This window comes from Polyodon spathula, chromosome 22 (assembly GCF_017654505.1).
Source record: "Polyodon spathula isolate WHYD16114869_AA chromosome 22, ASM1765450v1, whole genome shotgun sequence".
In the NCBI taxonomy this organism is placed as follows: Eukaryota; Metazoa; Chordata; class Actinopteri; order Acipenseriformes; family Polyodontidae; genus Polyodon; species Polyodon spathula.
In genome coordinates, this window is record NC_054555.1 from 862433 (window position 1) to 885594 (window position 23162).

Below are 23162 nucleotides of genomic sequence, written 5' to 3' on the forward strand. Positions count from 1 at the left end.
AGCACTGTCCTGGTGCAGTTCATCTAGTTTGGTTTGTTTTTGTATGACTTGCTACAGCTTGGCACACATTAAAGCATAAAGCAGCCGGCCTGATCGCAACACTCGATCTTTGTTTTGTTTTTGCTGTTTTGTTGAAGACAGCACTGTAATGTTAGGCCAGCAGAATGAATTATGAGACGCTGTCTGTTGACTCCGATTAAGAGGTGAAGATCTGGAACAGCCTGTGGGGTTACAAGCAGCTTCATAAATAACAGCAGCAGCCCCTCTCAGTGTTAAACAAACATCCCCAAATATATCCACTGTGCCTCTTAGTAACCTCTCAAAGACGTCTGCCTGGCAGCCCAGACCCCTCAGCTGCTACATACAGGCGCTGAGTCAGGGCAGCTTAGACACTGCTCCCGGACGCCTGCAGCTGTGTCAGGGCAGGCTAGCCAGCGCCGTACTGGGGTACAAACCAGAGCAGTGCCAGCTTCCCGACACACATGGATACTGACGCAGTGACAGAGCCAGCAGCACGATTCAGAGAAGCAGTGTTCACCCAGGGGGCTGTTGATCATACTCGCTTACTTCTCAGCTGTGCAGAAAATACTTTCCACAGCTCAACGCAGACTGAAATATTACAGCGTATATTTAGCTTGATTTGTTTGCCGATCACTCAGTCTTTCAGTGTATGTGCATCTGTGAGGCAAGCACTGAGCTGAGAAACATTTTACATTTCAACGCTGCAGGATCAGTCTTAATGACATTTTAGTGTGTGAAAAACGGCCAAGTTCTGTATCAATGTGGCATGCTTTCTCATTGGCTAATAGCTAATGAATATCTTACCTTCCTCCCTTTCTCAGTGTACTATATACTACAGTGTGTTACTGAAGAAACAGCAGCTGACCTTGTCTAGAGTGCACTAGTTAATTATTTATTTTTATAAATAGCACATACTTCTACTGGATATAAAAGGGCTTGTGTTGAGAGGAGCAGAAGAGCCCCTATTGGATTGTCTTAAGTACAATAAAACAGGAGAATGGCCACGGGGTATGAGATGAACAGCAAGCCCATGCCGATTTGCACATGCTTGTATGAAAAGCAGTGCGATGACCGATTTGTGATGTTTTCGAATGTGCACAGCAAGGACGAGCCGCTGGCTCATTAGCTGTCCAATTATTTGGGATCATGCTTAACTACATTATTTTTGACCAGTGACAGCTTGCTTTCAGTTCCTGCATCATCTTTCCAAGGCTCAAGTTTTCACCAAATCGCAAGCAAGGGTTTCATAAGGAGCCGTGCTAACCCGGCTCACTGCATGACTCGGGAGGAGCAAATGTTCAGGGTCAGTATCATGTAAGTTTGAAGGCTGGTTTGACCTGTCAAGCATCTAGTTCTGGAATTAAAAACAGCTTTTGAAAGTGTTGAACCTGTTTCTAAATATATACGAAGTGTAACTTTCACACGTGGATCTCCCTCAAGTTCCACGCAATCCGAGATCTTAATACCCTAAAAAATCCGCGACTGACGCGCAGAGTGTTCGGATAGCCAAGACTGAATCCAGCGGCAGCTGCCTCCCCCAGGTAGGTATGAAAACAATCACTTGGCCACTCTGAAGTGCTGCTGCTGTACCAACCTGAAGGACACGTCAATCATGTGTCCCTGTGAACAGGCGCTGTGCTGTTCTTTATGCTGCTCACTGGCTGCATTGCATTCTAGGAGGCTTGTACTGCCCATTATTTGGTCACTCACTTTGTTGCAACAGAGACACAAAGTGGCCGAGTGACCCAGCTCCCCTTCCCGGTGTGCACTCTACCGGAATAGCATCTGAAAGCAAATTATACAGCCGGCCATTCTTCTAGCGAGATCCAGCCCCTGTGCTGTGATTTTAACACTTCTCTGCTCCAGTCACAGTGTAGGAACCGCACTGTGGACACGCGGGGTCCCCAGTTGTGAGATCGTTCGATGGATCAGAAACTGGGAATTTACCCAAAGTGGATTAACTGTCCTCCAGCTCTCCTCCTGCAGCGACGCCACGCTGCACAGAGGCACATCGTGAAATCCAGACCCTTTGTGTCCCTACCTACAACAGGCTCATGTCTGCCAATCTTACTGCATTGCTTTAAGATCTGCTGTTAATACCTGTGTGTGTTTCTTCTTTATGGATTACAGATGAATTCACTTTATCCTCTTAATCCTCAGAGTAACTGGGCCAGGACAGACCCACTAGGAGGAGCAGGAGCCCGCCGCACATACAGACCTGAGCTTAATACATGCAAGTGGCACCATATGGTATAAGGAAGGCAGAATGAATTGTAACAGCATGTCTAGGAGAGCTCTCAACTCCAAGCTGCACACTGCTAATATGGTTTAGGAAAGAGAACAGCCCTCAAAACTGCGTTCACAGTACTCTATTACCTGTAGTTGCCCTCAAATTGCCCGTCTGCACAGTAACTCAGTGCTGAGCTGTGCAAAGACACATGTGCAAGGACCCCACTCTGTCCTTTAGCAATGCGTTTTTAATATAATTAAATGGTATGTGCAAATGGTATTGTTTTTGTAAGAGGCCTAGCACTGTTCTTAAACAATGTAATCACAACGTACACTCTGCGAATGCGTTGGTGTATCTCAACGCAAAGCTGGAGCTCATCCTGTACAAACCCCATCAGACCCTCGCTAACCTCAGCTGCTCCAGTTTGAATCAGAGGGTTAAGTGAAACAAGTCTTGCCTGTCTATTTCTAGGGCAGCTTTTAGATATTTCACATTTCAAACTACGTTGATATTTATAAACAGTGCATGCCAACCCCTCTCAATCCTATCTAAATAGAAAATCACTTGGTTCCACAGATAGCTTTATTTACCATTGCCTTTGTTTTTCACTTGCGCAGCAGTAACTGCAGGCCTCCGAATCCTTATCAAGCTCATACAGATAACCCTTGATGCCAACATTTTTTTTTATATACTTAAAAACATTTCCTCTGTGAAAATATCTCTTAGACTGCAACAGACTTGTGTATGTTACCCGAATCAGAGACTTTTAAAACTAAAGTAAGTAGGAGAAGCACGAGCAGTGGAATGAAAGCCCTGGGTGCAGAGGAAGCAGGAGAAGCGCGAGCAGTGGAATGAAAGCCCTGGGTGCAGAGGAAGCAGGAGAAGCACGAGCAGTGGAATGAAAGCCCTGGCTGCAGAGGAAGCAGGAGAAGCACGAGCAGTGGAATGAAAGCCCTGGCTGCAGAGGAAGCAGGAGAAGCGCGAGCAGTGGAATGAAAGCCCTGGCTGCAGAGGAAGCAGGAGAAGCGCGAGCAGTGGAATGAAAGCCCTGGCTGCAGAGGAAGCAGGAGAAGCGCGCCCCCCCCCCCGGGGGGCGCTCGTGCGCGTGTCCTCCCGCAGTGGAATGAAAGCCCTGGCTGCAGAGGAAGCAGGAGAAGCGCGAGCAGTGGAGTGAAAGCCCTGGCTGCAGAGGAAGCAGGAGAAGCGCGAGCAGTGGAATGAAAGCCCTGGGTGCAGAGGAAGCAGGAGAAGCACGAGCAGTGGTGCTTGTTTACCTGGACGAGGCGGGGTCCTCGTTCTGGGATTGCTCTGGGCTGTCCTCACTGTCCCGGGGCAGATCCTCACACTGCTCCAGCTTCTCATCATCCAGCAGCTCTGTGATCTGCAGGAGCACAGACAGAGTCAGTCAGGCAGAGCGGGCATGCTGTGCAGTTCCCGGGAAAGGAGAGGTACCCTCAGCCCCAGGGAACTCTCACATCCCTTTTGCATTGCAGATTAGAAGAAATAGTTTCTACTGAGGCTCACGGCAGGTACACCTGCAAAGTGCAATCTGACACACAGCAGCTACAGAGCAAAACTTTTACATAAAACAGGGGTGTTGCCTTGTTAATGTCTTCCCTGGGGCTTGTTCTACACATATGGCAAATTACACATATGTTTAACTGCTCATGCGTTGCCCTTCAGTGCAGGGGTCTATTAGCAGAGTTTCCACTAAAAGTGCAGAGTTCTGAGAACAGTTTACAGTTCACTCTATTAAAGTAAAACACAATCTGTCTCTAACAATTTCAATGCTGTAACCTTGACTTCCACAAAGACATACATCGACTGCTTTCTTCTTTGCCGAAGTAAAGGAAACACAGATTACAGATTTATGAAGTGACTGACTTTGTAGTTGAGCTCAACATATTAAACTGTAGTTAACTACAGAGACACAGGCAAGACTACACAAGATAGGCCTCGGCAGTCATAATCAGGTAGTGCTGAGGGCTGCTTGGATGAAAAATCATCACATTGGGGATTATTCATTTACATGGCTTAGCACAGACCCAAATACACAACAAAGTGCAAGCAGGGTCCTGACAATCTACTCCTTTTCCTCCTCAATGGAAAGCCTCCTGGGTGCCAGTCTTGTTGTCAAAGTCTAAAGAATACTTCTGGTCTAGACGTTCATTTTTCTCAGCCACTAGTTCAGACTAGACCCCCTCTGTATGCCAGCTGGATTGACACCGTTGTGTGTAGCCATGGAAACCATTTGAATATTGCCGGACTGGATTACGGAGCCCATGGCTCATCACGTATGCAGACTAACACGAATAAATCTCAACGAATCCACTGGTGACTGGCTTGGATCCAGGAAGGGAAAGCATGTTGCTTCAGAGGCTTGCCCTGGCCTTGCTTTCCTGAGGGTAACAATGGGAGCTGGACAGACACACTCTCTAACAGGGAAGTAATCAGCAGTGCCAGGGACTTCTGAATGGGTACAGGACGTTCTTCCCTCTTGATACAGCACCTCTCATTAACTGATCTCTATACCCAGCACTCCTATTAACACTACAGGAGAGAGTTCCTCTTGGGACGCAAACATATTCATTACACACAACCCCCAAGACAGCAACCAGGCACCAAAGCTGGGAGCGTCACAGCCTCATCAAATACTGTACAATAGACAAAATAATTACACTGCTAGCACAACTTTCCCCTTTAGAAAAACCAAACAATATATTGTTATAATTGTTTTAGCCTGGAAAAGGCTATCCGCACAATGGACCATCAGGGGGCGGTGCAACTAATCACAGACATCACTAATGGCAAAGAGCACCGTCATGGCTTGAGCATCAGGGCAGGTATGCAGAGCACCATTCAAATACTGGACTTATGCAAAACTGAAAGGGCTCGAGCTGGAGCTGCCCTGACCACTCAGCCACAGCGTGCAGCGGTGCTGGAGCAAGGCTTTACTGCACAGCACGGGCTGGCACTGATTGGTCATGGCTTCAACACAGACGAGTCTTACAGGTGCAGCATGCGTCTTCAGAGGAGAGGCTTGTACACACGCCCAAATGGAAAAGAGATTCGGCTAAAGGGCAGAGCGAGAAAACCTTTCCCGAGGTTTGCATATGAAAATAAAAAGACAGCTCACTTCCCTTGGATCTATGCAACAGTGAAAGCAAACCAGCATGGCTTTGTGGAGAGATGCTGTGGAAACGCAGGGGGGGCAGGATCTCACTACCCTGCTCTAATTATTCATATCCGGATGCCCAGCTGTTACTGCACAGACTGGCTGACTTCACACTCCTGTTGCTTAGATCTGAAGTGACAGCGGCCTGTGTGAATGTGCCATTTGAAGATAGAGAAAGACTTCTAGGCTAAATGTTCAGTGATGCACCATATTCCACTGCTTCTAGTCTTCCCTTAATTGAGCACTACTGCATGTGTTGTGGTTATGGAAGGGACGTGCCTTTCCAGAGTCCTCAGTTCAATTTCTTGGATGAAGGGAGCTCTGGTGCTGCTGTGGAGGTCTGGTACCGTTCTCATCAGGGTTTCTCAGCACACGAAGGTTAAGCTGTGCCAAGGAAAGGATTGCTTTACTGGGGCAGTAACTACAAGTGCTTCCACGGCAGGTTCTCAGAAGTACGGAGATGCTGTTTATTTATACATTCTGTCTTCCAGCAACATTTTTGTTGAAATTTATTTAATCCATAAATTTAAATAAAAAACACAATGTTAGGATAGAAAACACTAAAAAAGTAAAATGCTAGAATCACAAGACTACCTCAAATACCAAATGCTTTTATCCAATAAAATAATTCCTAAATAGAGAACAGGGCACTTCCTCTTCATACAGGAGCCACAACCAACCCTGTTTTGAAATTCTGCAATAACTGCACTATCCCACAAAGCTGAAGTGTCAAACCACTCAACTAACACAGAACTGCCATTCGATTTAGCAAGGCTGAGCGGCACTCCAGCACGTCGCAATAATTCCTTTGGTGTGCTGGACAGAGGGCACCTGCCCCCACAAACACATGCATGCAATGCAGGGTCATGTGTCTGCTGGAGATAATTACTACAATTCACAATGCACTCTTAACACATACAGGCTCAGCTCAAAATTATTACCATTTAACACTGTTGTAACTGATCGTGTATGTGTGCCTGCCTGCCTGGGAAGCTTTCTTATCAACAACAACCACCTCTAACACAAAGTGGTAAAGACAGATGTGGGTGCTTTGCATGTGAACATGCCCAGAATGACACCAGCACAGCAACGGTAAATGTTTTTAAATATCGCGAGCCACAAAACCTTTGCATTTTGGGAAGGGGTTTGTGAAAAAAGTTTGCAAGCTGATAATGTTAAGAGACACAGTTAGTCCGGACTTATTACTGAGGTCAAAAGCAGTATCACCCACGTCTTGTGTTGGAAATATTATACAAATCCTTTATACCTATGAAATTAAATACTGAAAAAAACATTTACATGACACTCCACTAGTGATTAAACCCAAGACATCACAAATGAGATGTTGGTTTTTCAGAGATGTTCGTTATAAATCTGAACACCACACAAAACCTGTCCATACACCACCCATAACAAGCCAGCTGATCTCAATGCTGTTCCCACTTTCTGAATCCGAGACACAGAGCAGGCTTCTCTCAATGCGCTGCATTCTCAGGGGTGCCTTTATTCATGAATATTCAAACTGAGCTCTTCCTCACATGTTAATTGAGAAGACAGAGGAGTACTCAAACCAACTGGTTTAAAAAATAATAATAAAAAACTATTCCAACTACAACACAAACCACATCTTACAAAGCAGTTCAAAGTGGAAATTACTTAGTCTAACTTCCTAAACAAAACAAAAAAAAACCCTACCTCCATTTTCTGACAGCATAGCTTTCTTATCTGGCCCATACCTCCAAGTAAAGTATTATATCAAAGACATCTATTAAACGGTCAAGCAGTTTGGGTGGAAAGAAACCTGTCACCCATGTAAGAAGCCCGTGGCTCGCAGAACGTGAGCGTGCCTCAGAGAGAGGGGTCTTACTTGTCCCGTGACGGAGCTGTAGTCATTGGTAGTGAAGAAATCCTCCTCTTCACAATCAAACAAGTCCTCCTGGTTCTCCAGCAAGTCAGCCAAGATCCTGCCTACTGATTCCTGTTCCTTCAGGTCCTCCACTTCTGTATCGATGCTGCGGCAACAATGGGACAAATGACGGGCTGGCTTCTTCCACGTCTTGCACATTAGTCAGAGAGAGCCATTCTTACTTAAACAAGGACCAAAAGCAAACACTGCTAGAGGAAATAAAAACAAGCAACCCCCCCCCCCCCCCTCACTGAGGTACAATTTCCAGAGCTGCTATCAAGTGATGAAAAAACAAGCAGCAGAGGGGCCGGCTTACTGGAAGACGTCGGGCCCGAAGACAGCGGCGAGGGCGCCCGCGCTCCAGCTCTCCTCCTGCAGCGACGCCACGCTGCACAGGAAGCGACACAGGAAACGCAGCAGGCTGTAGTTGGCCTGCGGGAGCTGCTGCAGGAAGTACTTCATGTTTCTGGACTGCTCCTCCTCCGTGCTGAAGTCTGGCAAACACCAAGACAAAGTTTACCTTTTAAACCTCCTTTATATTATTCAGCACACTACGTGAACAATAGATAGGAAAATAAATACATTAGGATGCAGGGCTGTCCAAGCTCTAGAGCATAAAAAATCTGGAGGTGACAGGGGACTGTGGCTGGTAATCAACCAACACAAGATTTATGTGTGGAGACCATCTTTATAGTCTCTGGTCGACTGGGAAAGGTGTGAGGGTGGAGTACCTTGGTAAAGCTGTGTGATGGAGGTGGTCACTGTTGTGCTCTGCACAGAACCTTGATACAGGAGAAGAGCTAGAGTGTGACAGTGTGAGACTGTGACAGACTCCCCTTGACGGGATGTTCTGCTCAGTACCTTGATACAGCTGCAGAATGTGGGCCTGCAGGGCGGCTGGGATGACGGGCTCGGGGAGCTCCTGAAGGAACAGTCTGAGCAGACTGACGGCAGAGGCAAGGTCCGCCTCCTTCTCCAGATCGACCTCCTCCCCGCTCTCATAGCGCTGCCGCAGCCACTCCACTCGCTCCGCATTCCCATTCACCAGGAACAGGCCCTCCAGGTCCAAGCCCCCTGCAAAGAGATAGACAGAGGGGGAGGGCATGACTCCACCAGTCCACCACACCAGCCTCACACAGCAGAGGTGCTGCACCGGCAAGCCATTCCCTCAGATTAACAGCACATTAACACATAGCTCAGCCAATGCACTTCAAGCCTTGCTGTAAGGACCCCCATATTTATTCCGTCCAAACTGTGCTTCAATTTTCAGTAGTAGGGCGAGACCAAATTAATTCAAACTGCAAAAGCTATATCTGAAAAAGCTGTGCATTAACCCTGAAAGAGCCGGACATGGTAGTGTTTTTTTTTTTTTTGTTGTCATTTCTAATTCTTTGTTTATTTAAACAGTGTTCCGCAAAGTTGCTCCAAATCGCCTGCATGCAATCTTTTCCTGAACAAGGCGTGCTAAGGTGTGTCTGATTTCCTAAAAGACCCATTACTGACACTAGTTAAACTAGTTACATATCTGTTGAATATGTGCACATCCCAGAATGACTATTAAAGCATTTCTGAACTGCAAGTGAAATGCCGCTTGTTAGTTTACCCCCGTTCACAGCTGCACGTTCACACTGCTTTCCTGGAACACCTACAGTTGGAGATGAAGTGGAGACCGCCTTGGGACTGACGGTACGGAACGGGTTACCGAGCCACACTGTTGATGCCGAGTCACTGAGGTTCTTTAACAACTGGACTTGACTAGCTGCTCGGACCCGTGTGAACGGTTGTGATGGTACACTCACCGTGCTCTTCGATGTACTCGACGATGCGTTTGACCAGGACGGGGACCTCCTGTCCAGGCTGCCCGTCCTGCTGTAGCTCCTCGAGGGGAACCCCAAATACCCTGGCCGTGCTGAGGGAGTCGCAGGTGCTGAGGGCAGGGGAGAGGCTCTTCCTCATAGCTTCCACAGCACGGCTGTTTCCTTCTGGTGGAGGAGCACACACCCCACTTTAACAGACAGTACTTACTGCACTGGCACTGTGCTACCAGGTGTCAGCGTAGCAAAGCTGTCAGAGCAATGCTTCCGTTTCAGCTGCATTCGAGCACAACAACAAAAGATGAAAAAGAGCACAGTGTAGCAGGTGTGCAACAAAGCTACTGTTTCACTCGGGGTGGCCCATGCAACTTCCCCTCCCTGTTCAATGAACTGCTATCATTCAGCTCAACTAATTCTAAGACTTTTACATTTAATGCCTCTTAACACCACACGTTTATGTTAAAGAGGGTCTCTGTAAAATCACTAAACCACAATTCCAAACATACATGAAAAGCCTAGTGCAAGGTCTTTCCAGTGCTTCTAAATGAACAGTGCAAATGATCTACCCAGGCTCACTGGGTGTCATGCCCACGGCACTCCATACACAGCAGCAGTCAGTGTAGGCCCTGCTTACAAGCACATTACAAGTGCTCGAAAACAGAAAGCGCAGAGCACAGGGCTCTCGCCCAGCATGCTGAAGAGCTGCACAGGATTACACAGCTCACTTGACCATAGACCCTCAGATCAAAAACAGCAGTGACTCAATCCTTTACTGGAAAAACAAAACTAAAAAAACCCTCTTCATTAATGCTGGAAAGCGAAAGCCTTTTTAACCCTGCCATCAGTTTCCCTATTGGTTCCTGTCACCCCTGGATGAGAACAAGCAGTGCAACTCATTACAGAAACTAAACCACACAAACGATGCTCAGCCAGTGTGGGACGCTCATAGACTCTAGCGGCTGGGACTGGGGGACAGAATGACCAGGCTTGCTCTTAACCACTGGTAACTGCTTGGAACAAGGCACAGGGTGCAGAAGGTTGAGCAACTGTCAGGAGTGTAAGCAGCAACACTGGCACATTTGCATTGCTGTTGCACTAGTCCAGTGTAATTCGTAACAGCTGGTTAATAGCGTGCACATAGATGGACCTCATATGTAAAGACGATGGGGTTATGCATTAACAAATTAAACAGAGGACACTGACTCTGTTATTCTGCATCACCGACCTTTAAAAAATTATGGGTTAGATTCTCAAAGCTTCTTACACCATTCTGTTCCAGAAAGGGGAAGGGAGGGTGGAAAGCACCTAGTATAGTTACCAAACCAGTAATGACTCCGAACTGAATGAGTTGCGATTGGGTCTTTCTCCCTAAAATGTTGCATCTGATAAAAATGGCTATTTCTACCCCACTAAAAGTGCAGGGGGGTGTAAAGGAACAAGGAACATACCTTTGAGCACACAGACACCCAAATGTACAGCTTGTCTACTCCAGTCACTCTCAGTGAATAGACATTCTGTGCTCATCTAAGGCTGCTTCAGGTTGTGGCAGAAGATGAGCCTGTAGTTCCTCATTGAAGAAGAGCAAATCCTGATCAGGACTTCAGTTGTTAAGCTGAAAAAGAAAGAAAAGATGTGCTCGTGTCATTCAACAGCGGCAGGCTGAGCCTGTGCTCTTAAAACAGCTGAAAGAAAAAAAAAAAAGCCTCTGTACAGCAGGCATGCACCTAGGGAGCACATCGCTGACCTGCTGGACTGGATCACAAGGTCTCCCTCGTGGAGCACGAGTCCAGATCACGTGACCCTCGCTCACCTGGCAACAAGTAATGAAGGACGCTGTATTTGGCTGACCTATTCTTTATAAAAAAAAAATAAATAAATTTGCCAGTGTGCTGACTCTTCTGTATACTTGAGTACACACACACCCACGGGTTCAATGAACTAATCTCTCACATTCAATTAACTATTCGTCTCCGACATCACTGGCAATTAAAATGTAGGATTCCTGCTAATTTAGAAACTTAAGCCTCCGACTTCTTTAAAAAAAAAAAAAAAAGTCAAAGCTGCTCTCTCCAGTCTTGCAACTTCCATTAAAAGGTGACTGTACTGAGTGAACACATCGCTGTCCTGCCACTGCATCCCCCCTGCTACTTAACTAGAGTTCATTAATCCAGCCCTTATCCCAGCTTCGACAATGACAGCTCTGAGTGTTTGCACTCTGAAAACACTGACTTAATCTTCACTCTTACGCAATCAAATTCAGGCTGGGAGAGAGAGACGGGACTGGAACACAGAACGACCCTGTCACCCACAAGCAGGGAGAGAGACGGGACTGGAACACAGAACGACCCTGTCACCCACAAGCAGGGAGAGAGAGACGGGACTGGAACACAGAACGACCCTGTCACCCACAAGCAGGGAGAGAGACGGGACTGGAACACAGAACGACCCTGTCACCCACACCGGGACTGGAACACCCACAAGCAGGGAGAGAGAGACGGGACTGGAACACAGGAACCCACAAGCAGGGAGAGAGATGGGAGAACACAGAACGACCCTGTCACCCACAAGCAGGGAGAGAGAGACGGGACTGGAACACAGAACGACACTGTCACCCACAAGCAGGGAGAGAGACGGGACTGGAACACAGAACGACACTGTCACCCACAAGCAGGGAGAGAGACGGGACTGGAACACAGAACGACCCTGTCACCCACAAGCAGGGGGAGAGAGACTGGAACACAGAAAGACACTGTCACCCACAAGCAGGGAGAGAGACGGGACTGGAACACAGAAGAACTGACAGGGAGAGAGACGGGACTGGAACACTGTCACCCACAAGCAGGGAGAGAGACGGGACTGGAACACAGGACACTGTGAGAACTGGAACACAGAAAGACACTGTCACCCACAAGCAGGGAGAGAGACGGGACTGGAACAAAGAAAGACACTGTCACCCACAAGCAGGGAGAGAGAGACGGGACTGGAACACAGAAAGACACTGTCACCCACAAGCAGGGAGAGAGAGACGGGACTGGAACACAGAAAGACACTGTCACCCACAAGCAGGGAGAGAGAGACGGGACTGGAACACAGAAAGACACTGTCACCCACAAGCAGGGAGAGAGAGACGGGACTGGAACACAGAAAGACACTGTCACCCACAAGCAGGGAGAGAGACGGGACTGGAACACAGAAAGACACTGTCACCCACAAGCAGGGAGAGAGACTCACAAGACAAGTTTTTCACTTGGTTGATTTTCCTGCAAAGGGCTAGTTCTTAAATAAGACTCTTTAAAAACCCTTCTTTGTAAACTACTGTCCTCATTTTGAAAGGAAAAGTAGATGTGATTTAGTATTTACATTTATAGTCGTCTATTTTACTTTTGTATTTTTTTTTTTCTTTTTTCACATCCAGTATGTTATCAAAGTGCATCAAGATATTACTTAATTATTATTTTTTATTTTTAAATTGTGAAAATGTATGGGTGGAAAAAAAAAAGTTTACCTCATTTTGCAAGTAATAATGAAAGTCTGAGCTCTGTGGTGAATTCGATACAATTAGACAGCTTTCTCTTCCTGTACAGTACGGCTGTGTTCATTGTGGCAAATCCAGTCAAGTCATACTGTGAGCTATACAAAACAGAGAGCCTCGTCACAGAGCTACTGCACAGTAAAGCAAACCGCACTTTCATACAAAACAGAGAGCCTCGTCACAGAGCTACTGCACAGTAAAGCGAACCGCACTTTCATACAAAACAGAGAGCCTCGTCACAGAGCTACTGCACAGTAAAGCGAACCGCACTTTCATACAAAACAGAGCGCCTCGTCACAGAGCTACTGCACAGTAAAGCGAACCGCACTTTCATACAAAACAGAGCGCCTCGTCACAGAGCTACTGCACAGTAAAGCAAACCGCACTTTCATACAAAACAGAGAGCCTCGTCACAGAGCTACTGCACAGTAAAGCGAACCGCACTTTCATACAAAACAGATCGCCTCGTCACAGAGCTACTGCACAGTAAAGCGAACCGCACTTTCATACAAAACAGAGCGCCTCGTCACAGAGCTACTGCACAGTAAAGCGAACCGCACTTTCATACAAAACAGAGCGCCTCGTCACAGAGCTACTGCACAGTAAAGCGAACCGCACTTTCATACAAAACAGATCGCCTCGTCACAGAGCTACTGCACAGTAAAGCGAACCGCACTTTCATACAAAACAGATCGCCTCGTCACAGAGCTACTGCACAGTAAAGCGAACCGCACTTTCATACAAAACAGAGCGCCTCGTCACAGAGCTACTGCACAGTAAAGCGAACCGCACTTTCATACAAAACAGATCGCCTCATCACAGAGCTACTGCACAGTAAAGCGAACTGCACTTTCATACAAAAGAGATAATGCAAATGAGCTCTCTTGTCAATGAGAGCTGAAAGAAGGTAAGTCCTAAACAGACAACACAAAAACAACAACGATCCTGATTGCATGGGTAGATTAGAGAGAATCAGTCTGAATGGGTAGATTAGAGGGAATCAGTCTGAATGGGTAGATTAGAGGGAATCAGTCTGAATGGGTAGATTAGAGGGAATCAGTCTGAATGGGTAGATTAGAGGGAATCAGTCTGAATGGGTAGATTAGAGGGAATCAGTCTGAATGGGTAGATTAGAGGGAATCAGTCTGAATGGGTAGATTAGAGGGAATCAGTCTGAATAGGTAGATTAGAGGGAATCAGTCTGAATTGGTAGATTAGAGGGAATCAATCAGTCTGAATGGGTAGATTAGAGGGAATCAATCAGTCTGAATGGGTAGATTAGAGGGAATCAGTCTGAATGGGTAGATTAGAGGGAATCAGTCTGAATGGGTAGATTAGAGGGAATCAGTCTGAATGGGTAGATTAGAGGGAATCAGTCTGAATGGGTAGATTAGAGGGAATCAGTCTGAATGGGTAGAACAGATGGAATCAGTCTGAATGGGTAGAACAGATGGAATCAGTCTGAATGATTCCACCAACTCTACCAGTCTCAATGGGCAGTGTGCATATTTCCAAACCATGCAACCGACTCTTCAGTTGACACACTTGAAATGTCCTAATACAAAACTTCCTAATCAAAAGATCTCATCAAAAAAAAAAAAAAAAAAAAACAATAACCAAAGACACCTGCCTTTTTTTGAGACAGCTTTGCCTGAAGATCTGTGAACAAATTCATGCAGAAACAATGTCTTTCAGTTTAACTGGGTCATGCTGTGCATGACTGATTCCACATTAACACTATCAGTTTTCTAATTCCACCCAATGAAGGAACAAGGCAAACAAAAAACAGCATTCACCAAACCAATGTTTTTTCAAGACGCTGAACATGTTTCTGAATACTCAGAATTGCAGCCGCTCGACGCACCTTTGACAATGCCATGGAGAGGCTTACTGAAAAGGAGGGCAGGAGCAATGATACTGATGTAAAAACACTAGCAGTCATCCAAGTTTGATAGCAATGCAGAGGCCCGGTACAGTACAGGTTTAATCTATAGGTTTAATGCCCCAGTGTGTTGAGACAGATAGGAGACTAGCTGCAGCAGGATGTGCAGAAGCACAATCCCCATTAATGAGACAGCTGGGGACGATTCATAATCCACAGAGGACAAGGTCAGCATGTTTCAAGGGCGCACATCCATTTCCACGAGAACGCGCAGAAGCTTTTCTTCAACAAGACTTACAGTAGGGCAAATGTCATGTAGCTTACAGCCGGTATGATAAGACACAAAACGTACAAAATGTACGCTCTTCTCTGCAAACGGAAGTTTCTGTACAGTGTTCAATTATTTCACAGAACGATTACAACTGGAATACATTTCCTTCCTTACAAGAGCACTGATTTTCACAAATCTACCGACAGTACTAGCAGGTTTGAAAAAAACAAAAACCAAAAAAGAAATCAGGTTTAAGCATTAGCGTTCTGCGAGCGGAGCTCGTCTGCTCTGGATGTTTCAAGCGCTGTCTGAGCTGGTAAAATGCTTGCCGCGATATCAGCAGCCTGACAACAGGTAATGGAAGAATGAGAGCAAGCTAGCGTAGTCCAATTTAACAAAGCTTGTGAAAATGGTCTTGCTTTAACTGTGATCTACATAGGGCACAGCATCTGTGTTTATCAAGACAGCAACCCTGAGCAAACCTTTAGCAACCTACTACCTCATCTCTGCAATAAACGTTACAAATTTCAAATCAGGAATCTTCCAACCTGTTTCCCCCAGATTATCACTTCAGCCTCATTGCTTTGTATTTGAAACACCAGAACACGTTTTTGGGATTGGTATGAATACGTATTCACAGATGAAATTAAGACTTGAAAATGCCTTCTTTTTGCTTCTGGTTTTGATTCAGTTCCTGCTCTGCTGTTCTATGTATATCCACACCACAGCCCCGTGAAATATCACGCTGGGTAGAAGCGTACAACAGAGTGCGAATCAACCAGCCGCATCACTACACAAATGTGCACCTCTGTGTAGAGCGAGCAGAGCAGCTTACACTGCAGAGGGCTTTAGTTTGAACATTTTCTACCTCTCCCAACTGTTACATTTACAACAAGGGTTTAAAGACGACCTGCCTTTGAAACATCTTCAAGTACAAAGGCACAACTTTCTTTTCGAGTATCTTCACCATCCCCAAGGGATCATGTCCTCTGATTTACATTTGCAGACGACACAAAAAGTATTTTTTTTGATTGTTGTTACATTTAGAGAAAAGTGTAAGTCTGGCATATCATATGGGAGATATTGAAATTGGAGAAGGAATCTATTTTTTTTTTCAGAAATGTCTTCATCTAGGCAATGTTTTAACAAGATCTCGGATACATTGTGAAAAGTGTTGAATTTAAATCAAGGGAAGTAATGTTAAAACTGTACAATGCACACCTCATCTTGAATATTGTGTGCAGTTCTGGTCACCTCGCTATAAAAAAGATATTGCTGCTCTAGAAAGAGTGCAAAGAAGAGCGACCAGAATTATTCCGGGTTTAAAAGGCATGTCATATGCAGACAGGCTAAAAGAATTGAATCTGTTCAGTCTTGAACAAAGAAGACTACGTGGCGACCTAATTCAAGCATTCAAAATTCTAAAAGGTTTGACAGTGTCGACCCAAGGGACTTTTTCAGCCTGAAAAAAGAAACAAGGACCAGGGGTCACAAATGGAGATTAGAAAAAGGGGCATTCAGAACAGAAAATAGGAGACACTTTTTTACACAGAGAATTGTGAGGGTCTGGAATCAACTCCCCAGTAATGTTGTTGAAGCTGACACCCTGGGATCCTTCAAGAAGCTGCTTGATGAGATTCTGGGATCAATAAGCTACTAACAACCAAACCCCCAAGATGGGCCGAATGGCCTCCTCTCGTTTGTAAACTTTCTTATGTTCTTATGTTCTTATGTTCTTATGTCCCCATTTTTTAAAGTATTTTTTTTGTTGTTGTTAATTTAGTAGTCGGCAATCGGTTTTTTTTTTTTTTTTTTTTATCATTTTCTCCCAATTTAGAATAGCCAATTATTTTTAGGCTCAGCTCACCGCTACCCGAATAGCCAATGTTTTTGACCCACCTCGACTCAGTCGCACCCGTGGCGCCCCCAGACCACTGGTATCGGCTGGGAGCCGGGACCACCCTAAGCCCCCCCTAAAAAAAAAATTGAAAATGAAATTTTACAAAGTCCCCAGTTTAAGTGAAGATCAGGCTAAGTATTGGATAACTGAGTCAGTGTGTTGGTATTGTATTGAACATCACTAGCAACAGCGTGAGTGTAGATAACTGAGCCTGCATGCTGATGAGCTGCTCTTTCGGGATTTCTGATGGTTGACCTATGATGAGGACAGTGTAAGGACAGTGTAAGGATACTGTACTGGGAGGCACATTCTTTTTTTTTTTTTTGCCAAGTTTCCAGCCTCTCAACTTTGTGGGTGTTTAATTTAGAGGCCAATAAACCAGTACGTATGAACCAGTACCCAGAACTCTATAACAAATGATTATTCTTTTAAGTACTGCCATAAATTCAACTTGCATGTACATGCACACTCGCGCACACACACACCTAATCAAGTAAAACAATACAGCAGCAACAGTTTTGGTTGCCCAGAGTCCAACGATAACACAATCTAGCAACAGACAACAAATGTAGATCAATTCTAGGTGCTCGACTATACTGCTATACTGTACTGTGCTGTTCCCACAGCTTCAAGACTGGCCGTTTGCATTTCATTTGAAGAATGACTCAGCCTGGAATACCATGTCATCAATACTCAATGAAACACCCACTCCAGATTGTTTATTAGATTTCAAATGCACCCGCCACTGTTCTCAATGTTTATTTATTAATTTTGCATTGGAGCAATTATAAAGGACTTATTACTGTGTATAAATAAAAAGGAAAGCTAACTAAGCTGCAGTTAATTTGGTTACCATCTTAACTACTTGATCAAGCCCTGCCTCGGGCCCTTGACGTAGTGTGAATGACTTAAAAATGAGATCTCCCACACAGACAGACTGGTGGACTGTTGAAAGCTTTGTGTCAGGAGACACAGAGTACAGTAATACAGAACAAACCATGCTGTGTGTCAGCAGCCAGCTTGACTTGAAAGGGATCAAGTACAATAAACTGCACTAGCCAAAGATGGATTCATTTCAAAATGCTTTTGAATGATTACTGAATAAGGCAACTGAAATGGCCATATACTGTATTCATTGCAAACCCTTTTCTTTAGCAGTATTTGTTTTTATAGTTTCTGGTTCAACTTGGAAAAAATATGTTGCAAAAATGCCCAGACAGCCAGCAGTGCCAAAGCCCACCAAAATTTGAAATAGGGGACAGACCTCTCTGATAAAATAAACAAACAAAATGTTCTACATCAAGTCCAGTCTTGGACAGGCTGCTTTCCAAAGGATGGGACTTAGCAAAGGGAGAGACTTACTCGGGGTGGAAAAGATAAAGCAAACCTTGGTTATGACGTGACTGGAGCCATCGCTGGACCTACAGCTGTCCCGCTCCCAGCTCAACACTTTTTAAAACAGAGATCATTGCTCTAGGATCTGGTGTTATTGGAGATCCATCTCAGCTTGAAGTGCTGACCTTCAAACAGTATGCTTTCTGATTCCCCGGTAGTTCCACTCAAACAAAAGAGGGTGGAATGCAATACAACAGACAAAGAAACAGAAATAGGCAAGCAGGTTTATCCAGGATCGAATGGGTTAAAAACATGTTTTTGCTGTTACTCTAGATAGGGGAGGCTGAAGGGTTAACTAGGGTAAATGCAAACGTGAATCAATCATATCCTCCACACCCTGCATGAACGTGTGTTGATTCTACAGGACCCTATTGTAACTGATTATGCAACAATGATATATCTGATAATATACATCCATTCCACCTTTTCTGGGGATAGTCTGCTAAAATGTCTGCTGTAGGATAGCACCATGCACTGGTATATTCTGGAAGGGAAGCTGTGTGCCAGCGCTGATCAAGAGTAACTTTCATTCTGCATGCTACTAAATTATTTACTGATATCTCTTACAAATCAGAAATGCCTATACACTGTGCATGCTGCAAACGACAGTGTTAGGAAGCTCTAGTTTAGCTGCAAGTTCACAAGTGATCTTTCAACACGTTTCTGCACCGGCTTTTGCGGCAAACATCATTAGTGTTTTTTTTTTTTTTTTTGTGGCTTGTTTTTAAGGGATAGGATACGGATCCATGTTTGCAGACGGAGAATGACAGACTCAGTTAGTCGAAGCACCCCACCCCTGTGCTGGCAGTGCAAGCGATAATGCCCAGCACTGCAGCGCCGCCGCTTTCTGCGTTTGTTGCGGACACGTTTAGACTTGACAAGGTTTTAACTTGCAGCGGAATCTACCGCAACCGAAAAAGAAATACCTTTTGCTTTTTGTTTTTTCAACAAATGTTGTAAATAAACATCTATTTGTTGTTTAAATATATATTTGTTCTCAACTGACTGTTAAATCGTTGTCTTATTAAGATTAAACAAAAAAAACTTATACATTGAATAAATAAGATTTTTTCCACAGACTGAAACTGAAATACTCAGATACTGCTATGTAAGCGAGCGCCCACCTAATTTAGCGAGAGACAGTAAACGAAACCAAAGGGACGCCAGAAACTCCTTGTTTCCCAACAATACAGAAACCAGCAGAAAGTCTGTCTGGCGGAACTCTACTACATCGAATACACAAAGACATCGAGTGAATACAGAGTCCATTCATTTACTTATATATTTATATTTTTCTCGGTGTAACGATTTAAGTCAATCTATACACACATACACACACACACACAGAACCGTTTCCACGGTGCATCGGAAAGCAGTCGCCAAAAAATAAATAAAAACGCAATCAGAAAACAAGTGTCACTTCCAGCAGTAGGTTAATAAATTAAAGTCTGCGCACCTACCGGTTTAAACGCAAAGCAATCCCGTACAGCAACCATTAAACGTGTTAATAACGCGATGGGATCGGTGCAGGGAGACCTCTTCTTACTTTTATCATACTATTATTTACCACCGGACTCTGAAACGTCCAATGAACAAAAAACACAACGCGCAAGAGAACAGCAGCGTTATTTTTCGTTATCCCAGTTTCGGAGATGCTGTTTACTATTCCATGCAACTGATGGCCGATCTAACACACCCACCAACCCGGAGAAAATCTGCTGAATCCGGTCCCCCCCCGCCTCGCCTTCCCCTTGCACACAAAGCCAGGGCAACTTCCTCTTCGTCTAGTTTTGTGTGTGTGTGTGTTAACCTAAACCGGGGAAGCCCTGCGTCGCGTCTGCACGGCGCAGACCGGGGATGGAAGGCGTGCGAGTGTGCAAAGCGGCCGCCTCTCCTGTGTTTCTATCTGATTGAACCTGGAGCTCATTTCTATGGGATTAAATATTTCATTCTGGAATATTCTATGCACACAGGGACACAGCACTGCCAGACAAGGGCAGCAAAACAATTAAAAAAAAAAGGACTGGGCGTTGTGATCTAACTATGTTTTTCAGTTACAGTACCCAAACTCGCAAAACGTTCTTTCATATTAATTTCATATCAAAGCTACACAATATGATTTTTGCAAGAGTCGCATGTAAATTAGGCCAGGTCACGTGGTGTGTCGATGCCATGGAGACAGAAGGAACGTGGAATTTAAGGTGTCAACAAACCCTGTATTGACCTGCTTATGCTGTAGAAACATTTCGCAAAGTGCAGGATACGCGCTAAATACGTTGTTTGTGTTAGTTTAAATCTGTTTTAAAGTACTGCATATATGTTATTATTTCAAGTGTCCAATGAAATGCTATGGTCTCAAAGAAATAAAGAACTACACGTCTATCACAGGATACTTTCACAATCCTATAGTTCCCAGTACGTGACTGGTTCTCCTCCAACACTGGCGATTTCACTATACAGAGCTAATGGGAGTGCTGGGCGTGTGCAAGAGATGCAAGGCAATGTGATGCACAAAGATAGAGTTATTTAAGCACAGGGTTCATGGCTATTTTGAAGAACAGAGCAGCGTGTGACCTTATATAGAAGACTCCTTATTAAGTATGAATAAGCACTTCCTTTGTCTTCAGTACTTTAAGAGATGATGGGGTTTCTGCATGACAAGGCAAGATTTCTTCTTTTGCTTCTATTTGGTTGGTTCGCAAGATGTAGGCGTGTGTGTGTGTGTGTGTCATATATATATACATTATATATATATATATATATATATATATATATATATATATATATATATATATATATATATATATACACACACTGTATATAAGATAGAACACTGAGCTTGTGCTTCACCTAAATCACCATCATCATCATTCAGCTGGATTTTACAGTCTGAAATAGCTGCCTTCTTTGTAATAGGTACAGATTGATAGACGATTTCATGCTTAGTTTAAGACATGAATAAAAAGCACAAGATCATCGAGAATGCCATCCCTGCTGATTTATTAATGAAGCTGTAATAAATACATTAATAACGTGGCTGCAGAAGTAAAGCACAGTGAAAGGAAACAGCACACTGCTCCCTTGGTTTCATTGCTCTCCACTCACTCAGCGCTACCATGCAGCCCTGCTGCTGCTGCTCTTTCCAGGGAGACACTTGTCTTCACCCCCTCAGGAGAGGAACTCCTGGCCTGGGGTGGCATGGGGCTGTGTGGGTCATGTCTCTCACTGGAAGCATCACAAGAAGACCTTGGGCATTTCACTGCCAGCAAACTGGACTATGAATAGGACCAACTGCCTCTCCCAAAATACTGTGCCTTGTTCCATATTATAAAGCAGATGTGTAGACTATACTGAAGTCAGACATACTGATCTGAGCTGTAAGAACTGCATTAGTCTAGCAAACTGTAGTGCAAGGTGCATACTGTTCTAAGAGATGCACATTCACACCGAGACCAATGAACGAACTGTGGATCATTTGCACCATCATGCATAACTAACATGGCCTCAGTATTGGAAGATATAATAACTAGCTTGACTGTAAGTATAATAATAATAATAATAATAATAATAATAATGAGGCATTCTGTTACAATACTAGTGTTCAGCAGATTGACACATGCGTAGTACGTCACAGTTCACGGGACATAAACTGGCAGGAACCTCTCCTCCGGCGCAGGCGCAGTTAGCTCTTACCTGCCCGTCTTGAGACGGGGTGATGGCGAGATAGCGGGACTGCCCACAGTCTCCTTTTCTGAGGTCTGTTTCTTAACGACGACCGACACGGACTTCAGATCCGCTTCTGTGAGACGCGTCTTTACTGCTGGTTTCGGTCCCTCTCGTCCCACGCAGTGCTCGCTTGAGCGAAATAACGGAAACCGACCGACAACAGGAGCGCCAAATGCGAGGCTTGGCCGAGATGAGAGCGGCGCTCTGATTGGCTCCTTCAGGTGGCTGTGGCAGCTTGTTACGTGCACCGTGGTTGGCTGTGATATATCGCTCTGGGGCATTTCTAATTGGTTGCTTTAGTGAGCGCAGTGTTAAGAGACTTTGCTGTGTGGATCTGTGCAGTGCTATTATTGCAGCCGGAATGAGTTGCACGGTTACTGTTTTCGTTATAAAGGGGTAACGCTTCTCCCTTGGCGGTGCTAACATAGTTCGATTAAAAACAAACATATCAAATATCATAGGCGTTATATAGGGAAGTAAAAATGAAGTCAGATCATTATATTGGAACCATGCTAAAAAAAATCATATTCGATAGAATCTACGTTCACTATGTCCATAGTTAAATATAACATAACTGTTGTTAAATATAACATAGCTAAATATAACATAACTGTTCTTAAACCAGTTATTCCACATTCTCACGTTCACCAATTAAACGTTAACTTTAAAAAGTACAGAAAAAGGAAAATGTAATTCTTTTTTCTAATTTGTTGTCTACATTTCCAATGCGAAACAATCTCCTAACTGTCAGGTGCCATCTGGTGTTGGCTGAGCAGTACTGCAGACCACACCCAACTTCGTATTTATTCAGCGTTCGCCTTCATATCCCTTATCCATCCATTCACCCAGCAGCGCCTCACTGCTTCGCTTAGTGCAGTCGTTTTAATAAATACATAACATGTGCTGTATTAGGAACACCCTCTTTAAGATCCTTTCCACACCTTCCACGGGCTTGCCAGTCGAAAGCAACTCCGCACCCAATGTGGCAGCGTGCACTCAATGCATTTCTGCAGCACACCTCTGTGCGTGTGCGTCACGAACACAAGCACATGGAGAAGCAACACATCAGCGTGGTCTTTAAAGCAGCTTGTGTATAATCCCATAATCATGTACAGTACCCCCAAGGAGCAGGAGATAAGCTGTATTAATTTGAGAGAGCGCAGTTCCCTCAAGGAGCAGGAGATGGCAGACTTTACTGAGGAAAACATAATAGCCTTCTAAACACACGCAGGCACACACGTTTCCTGTATTTGTGGGGACTTCTCTTTGACTCTCACTATATTTCTATTTACTATTTCTAACTCTAGTCA

At 44.7% G+C, this 23162-nt stretch overlaps 1 protein-coding gene across 5 annotated transcripts in view; it reads right to left on the reverse strand.

Moving 5' to 3' along the window:
- LOC121297003 (protein FAM13B-like) overlaps nt 1–22037 on the reverse strand; it is a 35456-nt gene extending 13419 nt beyond the window's left edge. Inside the window, exons 1-7 of one of the 5 annotated variants that reach the window (XM_041223000.1) lie at nt 21820–22037; nt 10595–10758; nt 9132–9314; nt 8194–8406; nt 7649–7826; nt 7294–7438; nt 3526–3632 (exon numbers count right to left, since the gene is read on the reverse strand). In XM_041223000.1, the coding sequence (XP_041078934.1) occupies nt 3526–3632; nt 7294–7438; nt 7649–7826; nt 8194–8406; nt 9132–9314; nt 10595–10670 (902 nt within the window). In that variant the 5' untranslated portion in view covers nt 10671–10758; nt 21820–22037. Of the gene's footprint in view, nt 1–3525; nt 3633–7293; nt 7439–7648; nt 7827–8193; nt 8407–9131; nt 9315–10594; nt 10759–19586; nt 19846–21819 lie in introns of those variants that run through there. The other 4 variants (XM_041223003.1, XM_041223002.1, XM_041222999.1 and 1 more) reach the window with 4 other exon arrangements.
- Nucleotides 22038–23162: the final 1125 nt, after the last annotated feature.